The sequence below is a fragment of the Benincasa hispida genome, chromosome 1 (assembly GCF_009727055.1).
Source record: "Benincasa hispida cultivar B227 chromosome 1, ASM972705v1, whole genome shotgun sequence".
Lineage (NCBI taxonomy): Eukaryota > Viridiplantae > Streptophyta > Magnoliopsida > Cucurbitales > Cucurbitaceae > Benincasa > Benincasa hispida.
This window is the reverse complement of record NC_052349.1, coordinates 266475-274899: the sequence shown is the minus strand read 5'-3', so window position 1 is coordinate 274899 and position 8425 is coordinate 266475. Positions and strand designations below refer to the sequence as shown.

Here is an 8425-nt window from a genome sequence, read left to right as displayed (position 1 = left end):
AGACACCCTCGTGATATAACATGCCAGGTTATAAACACGGTTAAAAGCAGCATCAAAAGAACAAAACAAATTTACAAGGTCGATCAGAGGTATATAACTTCACCGAAAAGAATGAAAGCTTGAATGGATAAATAAATGAAAATTTTAGGCTAACCAACCTTTTCAACATTATTGAACATTAAAGCACTGTACAAACTCAAAAGAGTTCAAGAGTAGTTACTAGGCATACCATACACAAAACCCCGTCCAAAATTTAATCACAAGCTGGAGATCCTTACTCGCGAGATTAGAGCAGCTTCATCGAGCCCATATAATGAATCAATCAAATGAGTTCGTAGTGATGCAGGGCCCTTTGCCATGTCCATTCCCATTTCTCCCGCAATTCCAAATATTGATAAAGCCAAAGTTGTTGCCTCTAAAGCATGAAGTTGATCAACAGCAAGGAAGGCAGCAATAAGGGCTGTTACTGAGCATCCAGTTGCCGTAATCTTCTGCATCATGGCAACTCCATTACGAGCGCCAATAACTTGCTTCCCGTCTGTAACTATGTCCACAGCTCCTGATACTGCTACTATGGCTCCACTGGATTGAGCTAATGATTTGGCAACTTCTACAGCATCCACTGACTCATGGCAGCTATCGACACCCTGAAAATGAACTTGTGGTGAAGAAATTAAGAGAATATTGAAGTATTGATATAATATATTTTAACCATAACCCATCAGCTTAAGTTTTTGAGTTAATTGGTGATTTAACATGGTATTCTAGCAAGAGAGACTGTTCAACCCATTATAATATTATTTTCTCTTAAAAACTCATTTGACCTTCAATCAATTTCCAAACCCACGTTCGAGGAGTGTTGAAGTATTGATATAATCATATTTACTATAATTCATCCTCGTGACTTTTTGGATGACCTTTTGCTATATAACTATAGCGTAAAGGAAATCAAAATTGATTTCGTCACTTAAAAGTTAAAACCCTTGATTCCATGAAGAACTTAGTTATGATTTGCAAAGATAGCTGATGCTCAAAACCCCAAAGACTTGGCGGTAAAGGCTTGAAAATTTAAGCATATTTAGAGAAAAATGTATCGACATGCCCAAAAAAAAAAAATTGAACTACTAGATGAATAAAATTCCATGGATGTAACTTAGTTCAATTTGAAGGCAGAGAAGAAGGAGCAATCGAACTGAAATTATATCAATTTGTAGTGTAAAATGAAATTGCATCTTACCATACTGGACTCTGCAGAAGCTTTAGACAAGGCGATTATTTCCGATCCATTCCCTCTAACAACGGTGGGCTTCAGATTCATAAGCTCCAAACAAGCCATCATCCGGAACTTAGAAGCTCCAACCGCCACCGGATCGAGAACCCAGGGCTTCCCGGCCTTCACCGCCAGTTCAGCGGCGAACTTCATGGCGGGCAACCAGGCGGGGGAAAGCGTGCCAACATTGATACAGAGAGCATCGGCGTTAGGAGTGAAATCCGGCAACTCCTCGACAGAATGAAGCATGGCCGGCGAGGCTCCTGCGGATAAGAGAGTATTGGCCACTAAATCCATTGAAACGAAGTTAGTGATGCATTGGATGAGCGGTGATCGGGTTCGCACGGTGGCGAGTGTGGCCCACGCTCTAGCTCCCCATTGCCGTCGCTGTTCTTCGTCTTCGTTTTGCTTCGAATTCATCGCTCGATAATGTTCTCTCTCTTTCTCTACGCGTCCTGTTCATGAATTGGAATCGTCGTCTTCCTTCATTTTTATATTTCACTTAAAAGCTCAAAAATCACTAATTTTACGACCTTTTTGTACGGACAACACATATTTCATCTCATTGGTAAACGTGAAAATTAAAAGTATATTGTCTTTTAGAAACATTTTTTTTTAAAATATGTGGAGGGCAGGTCGAATTTTGAACCTTCGACCTTTCTTCAACTTTGAACCCTCGATCTTGCCCTTCCTAATATTATTATTGAGTCTGTTTAATTATCATTCCGGAGACCTTTCTCTATCAAAAGATCGTATTTCTAAATTTTCATAAGGTCTCCTGGGAATTCCTTCCAAAACTTTGAATAATTTTTACGGATTCTGTCATCTCAACAAATCTGACTAAATAACGAGCTAATGAATCTCCTTCTTTTTGCCACTGAACTTCCCAATCAAATTCGAGAGCGGGATTTTGGGCGAGAGCAAGAGCGGGATTTTGAGTGAGAGCGTGGGCGTAGGCGTGAGCGAGGGTGAGGGCGTGAGCGAGAGCGAGAACGAGAACGAGAGCGAGAGCGAGGGCGTGAGCGAGAGCGAGGACGTGAGCGAAAACAAGGGCGAGGGCGAAAGCGAGGGTGAGGGCGTGGCCGTGAGTGTGAGCGAGGGCGTGGGCGTGAGCGAGGACGAGATAGCAAGATTTTGATAGAGAGCGAGATAGCGAGATTTTGATAGAGAGCGAGAATACCGTACAAATTTCCCCTTTTTTTCCTTTTTAATTATTACACATTCCACCTTATTATTTCTAATCCTTTCTTTCTTTCTTTTTTTTAATTTTTCATTTTATAAAAACAATTTCTAAAAATATTTTATCATTTTATTTAAACTCTAAAAAAAATACATTTTTAAAAAAAAATAATAACTCATAAAAATTTAAAAAAATGTAAATTAAATATCTCATTTATATAAAAATAATTACAAAAATCAATGTGTCCCACAAGGCGAACGTCGTCGATTTCGAGCTGGTTGTCGTTGTCGACTTCGAACTTGAGGTTGCCCAAGTTATTCTTAATGTTGCTCTGGTACCTCTGCAGGTGCTTCATAATATAAGTATTCACTATGCTCTCCACGACCCCGACCATGTCCATGCACGTATGAAGACGAAGGACCAGCCTCTAAGTCATAATGTCCTGAACCAAAATGCTGGCATCATCATCATTGGACTAGCATAATAAGTTTGACTCTGCGTCTGCGTCATAGGGGGCAACTCTTCCACATTATGTGCAACCTCATCAAACTCATCCTTTCCGAACAGGTCCTCTACGTCTAGGAGCTGATGGAGGAACAATAGGTATATCGTACATATAATGAATTTCCTTCATGTAGCTTTGGTTGTCACTACATATAGCAAGAACTTGGTTCGGATCATTCGCAACCTCACGGAGTTTACTGTTGTTCGATATCTGTGAATTATAAAACAATTAGACAATATTTAAAATAAATTTAAATTAAAAAATAGATAATATTTATTCATTTACCAGATGACCCACAGATACTCCCGGACGAGTGACATAGCGTCTTGTGATATTATTATACCAATGAATATATTCTGGAGTGACATTTGTGTCAAACTATTCAAGAGAAACCTCCACTGCAATAAACTCTGCACGATAGTGCCATCGCACTACCAAATGTGCAACTTTTTCGGACCAATCTCCAGTCTTTAGGTCAATATCATGCAGTACGGGTTCAGTATTATAAGGCGATGAGTTATCCTGCTGAAAACCGAATTGTCTCATCACCCTGTCAAGAAGATGTCACTCACCAATGTAAAAACTTATGAGATGACTCATTGTCTGCCATATGTTTTGACCATTCGTACAAAAATTAGGCAAAGTATGCACAATAATTTTGTACGGCTCCTAAATAACCTAAAATACAAAATATTGTATTAGAGAACATTAAAGACAAATACAATAAAAATGTGAATAAAATAATCAATTAGATTTAGTGTAATGTACCTGTTCAGGTTGAAGCAGGTCAAACACGTATCTATACTGGTTGACTACATGTGTGGTTGTCCTAGTTACACAAATTTTGTCTCTCCACCTAAATTTTTTAATTGATAATTTAGAATGTAAATTAACTAGATCAGTGATATAAAAATTAAATTGAATTAAAACAACATACCGAGAACCGTAAGCTCGTCCAACTAACTGAGTATCATTAACATGATGTAACTGTGGAGCCATTGTTGGAAATCGATCCCAAGCCCATAGTTGCAAAAGTATGAGAGGCCCAGCTATCTCTCGAACCTCAGGTCTTGTTGCTTTGCATAGTTGTATATACAACCATGCCAAGCATGCTCCACCCCACGAATACCGCCCCGCATCATGAAGATTAGCTAACAATGGCAGGAACATCAAATGAACAAAATTACTTGATTTATCTGAAAACAGACTTCCACCCATCATCTGTACCGAATCCGCTTCGCGAGGGCGCACGACTAGAAAAACTCGTGCATATCTTATGACGGTTTCCTCGTCTGCATCATCTGTGAGCTCACGAAATTGTGTTCCTAACCATTTGAAGAATGTTATCTGAGCAAGAGCATTTATAGGCAACATTCGAGCTCCTTTGAGGACTCCATTTATGCAATCTGATAGATTGTCGTCATCCACCCATATCTGAATCCTCCATCATGTGCTTGAGTCCATTGCTCTAAACTAATGTTGTAAAATAAACCTAGACAACTCCGATTTATTCATTTGATATCTTCAATTGCTTTATTGAACTTTTGAATTTGAAACTGACACCTGGCACGATAAACGTAATTTTTCAATGAATTAAATTTATACTTTTTATTGAAGTTGTTGACGATATGTCGTAAGCAAAAACGATGGTGACATTTCAGTCCCATCCAACCATTTGTTGGATTGTTCACTGCTGCAATTATACCAGCATGTCAATCTAAAATTAAACACACCTCTTCGTGTGTTACAATTTCTCTCAAGTGTTTCATACTTAGTGATCTTGAACAAGCCATCATACCGAGTGGTACTGTTCATGTAATAAGTGGCAAGCGTTCGGCATTCCATGCTCGCATTTTATGGCCGTTTGCTCACATTTTAACATGAACTACGAAGATTTTATTAAGGACTACTACAAATTGTCAACGTATGTTGAATGTTACTTTTCTCAATTTTAACCTGTATCGCATGAAAATTACTAGATCACACACCCTAATATGCCCGTCTTACATCCTGATCCATCGTTGTTGAGAAGACCTGGTAGACCGAAAAGTTCACGTTATCACAACGAGATGAATTGGACATAACTAGTCACTCGACAACGATGTGGATTTTGTAACTAGTTAGAACATAATCGAAGGAAGTGTCCTTCGTTACTAAGACGGGCTCCAGATTGTATTCATTTTTTTTTATAATCAATATAATAATCTAATATATTCAATTTATAGTATAATAATCTAATATATTCAATTTATTCAATTTATTGTCTAATGATTATTCAATTATAGTATAATAATCTAAAATATTCAATTTCTTGTCTAATGATTATTCAATTATAGTATAATAATCTAAGATATTCAATTTGTTGTCTAATGATTATTCAATTATAGTATAATAATATAATATATTCAAATATAGTCTGATGATTATTCAATTATAGTATGATTATTAGCTTTTTTTTCTCTCTCTTTTTTTTTTAATATATATTTCTATGGAAAGTTCAAATAAAGTGAAGACTCTCGCTCTCTCCTAAAATCTCACTCTCTTAGTCTCGCTCTCTCCTAAGATCTTGCTCTCTCACTCTCGCTCTCTCCTAAGATCTCGCTATCTCCTAAGATCTCGCTCTCTCTCGATATCTTGCTCTCTCTGTTATTGTTGTTATTTTTCCATCAATGATTACTAGCTTTCATTTCTTATGGAACAATCACAAACACTTTTTTGATTATGGAACTACTACCAGAAACTCAATGTGTAGTCTTAGCATTCAATGTATATTCCTGAATAATCTCATTTTTCAATTATTCAACCATTTCATTTTACCAAATTCAATGTTAGTCAGATTAGTCAATATAAACTAAATATCGCTCTCTTCAACATTCTTGCTTTGAATCTCGCTCTCTCTTAAAATCTCGTTCAACATCTCGCTTTCTCCTACTATCTCGCTTTGAATCTCGTTCTCTCTTTAATTCGCTTCAGCCCACTTATCTCCTTAATCGCTTTGAAGTTTCGACATGTGTGTAACCTTCGACAACCTAATATACAAAATTTTGTTCGTAGACAAAGCTAATTCGGAATTGTCTTTCATTCCAAGGCATAACTTGTATCCATGCACTTCATATTCGCCTAGAGTTCGCTCCCAGAAATATAGCCATCCCTACCCCCTCACGCCAATCCCACAAGCCTTTATCTAATTCGAAATGATAACAAAATGCATAGGTTGTTAGAAGCAGCTCGAGTACACAGATACATATAGTATACCATCTCATTACTTTATTTCCTCTATGAGGGAAAAAGAAAAGTAATAAACCTACAATCTCGAGGGTGGATGTGTGTCGAAACTTCAACCTTCGACAACCTAAGCGAGATTCACGAGATTTCCCTTGTTGAGGGTTGAAGTTTCGACCTATGTATTGTTTCCAAGTTTTTCTTTGTTCGTCGAGTTATCAACGTTCAACCTCCACATTAGTCGAGTTCTCAACGTTCGACCTCTAGCCCCGAACTCCCAAAACAACAATATTTCTCTAATAAGTTTCAAAACAACAATATTTCTCTAATAAGTTTTGAAAACAACAATATTAATATTAAAGGTCCTTCGTAAACTGTGAAATAAAGAGAAAAATATTTATCGTATGAATATTGATGGAGAGGAAGGATGAAAATATCCATTCAAATATTCATAAATAGAAGAGTTTAACCTCAATATCCGTCGTTTTCTACATCTTAGTATAAAAGTTTGTAAAATCTATAAAATGTCATCCATTTAGTTCCATATAAATAAAATTACTAATAACAATATTTATGAATAAAAATATTTTAATTATTAATCTAAATAATTTTTATAAATTTCGTGATTTACAAAAGTATCCATTAATATCAATATTTTATTGATATATCCATAAAATTGAAATGTATATCGACATCGATATTTTAATACTTTATTGATGGTATGTAATACTTTTTCAAGTTAAGATTTTTTTAATTTTCAGCATTACAAATTTAGTTCTTTAATTTTTTTTTAAAAGAGATATAGATCTACTATACAAAATTTTAATTTTAATTTTTTAGTATTGATAAGGGGGGAGATTTAAACCTGTCAATTCAGTTGAGTTCTTTTTGACTAATTATTAATGTTATGGGTAGATTATAGAACCAAGGGCAAAAACATAAAAGGAAAGCAATAGATGGATGAAAGAGCAGGCCTGAGAAAAGATTTGGGCTCAGAGTCGAGGTTGAGTCCCTGATGAGAGTTCAAAATGCCAAAAGACCCAACATAACCAAAGCCTTAGAGAGATTTAACCCCAGCGGGCCTGACAAGAATGTTGCATCGGTCGACCTTGGCCCAAGTAAGGCTCGCACGCGTTCTGTCCATTGTAGATCTCTAACATGACAATGAAAGAAAAATAGTAGATAAGATGAATTTATCTAATCATATTTAATCTTAACATATTAGGATCGAAAAGATCCACATGGTCCTTATCATAAAGAGAAAAGATAAAATTTTAGGGACAATTGTAAATATAGACATTAGATCCAAAGTATTGGTAAATATAACATATGTAAAAAAAAAAAATTGTAAATATGATCAAATTTAAACAGTCTATCAGTGATAGACCATATTATTGGTAGGAATGATAGATCATATCACTTGTAAGAATCTATCAACGATAGAAGTCTATTACTGATGGACTTGAGAGTCTATCAATGACATAAGTCTATCGCTGATAGACTTGTCTATATTTGCAATTTTTTTAAATGATGTTATACACTTGGCTATTGTTCCTAAAATGCTACCAATTGCAATTACCCTAAATTCTATCTCATTTTCCCTACATATACTCTTATGGTTCCACACAATGGAACTAAGAACTTATGACTTAATCTCTATTCTATAATTATCTTATTGACTTAAGCATAAAACTCTTTTTATTTTGTAGGTTCTCTCTTATTTATTGTTGATGTCGCATGAAGTTGAGGTGTATTTTTCCTCGCTAAAATTTGACATCAACAATCTAAATCTTACTTATAAATCCTATCCCTTCATTTTAGTATCAAAAAAGAAAGAAAGAAAAAAAAGCCTATCACTTCCATTTGAAGCTAACTATCCTCCATATATTTCAAAAACCGTCAATGAAATAAATTAATAGACATCAATTCAATTACTATCTCCATTAAAAAAAAAAATTGTGAATCAAACTAGTCAATGTGCTATTTTTCATTAACCTTACTAAACTAATCAAAGCACAAAATATACCTCAATTAATTAAGTTATGTTTAAATTGGTTATAAATTTATGACATCAAATTCTTATATTTTTCATAAATATGATATTTAAAAAATATTAAAAAAATTATTAAATATATTAGAAAGTTTAATAGACAATTTTAATGGAGTCAAAACACAATAACCTTTATTCGAAAGAGAAAAAAATAGCTTTAATTATCGTTAATATAATCTTAAAAGTTGATAGTTCGAT

General features: G+C 35.0%; 1 protein-coding gene across 1 annotated transcript; it reads right to left on the bottom strand.

Moving 5' to 3' along the window:
• Positions 1–96: 96 nt before the first annotated feature.
• On the bottom strand, positions 97–1690 carry LOC120073378 (hydroxyethylthiazole kinase). The gene is made up of 2 exons (XM_039026206.1): positions 1238–1690; positions 97–647 (listed from the first exon to the last, which is right to left on the bottom strand). Exons 1-2 carry the CDS (start codon positions 1688–1690, stop codon positions 258–260), a joined length of 843 nt encoding a protein of 280 aa, XP_038882134.1. The 3' UTR covers positions 97–257.
• Between the last annotated feature and the right edge of the window lie 6735 nt (positions 1691–8425).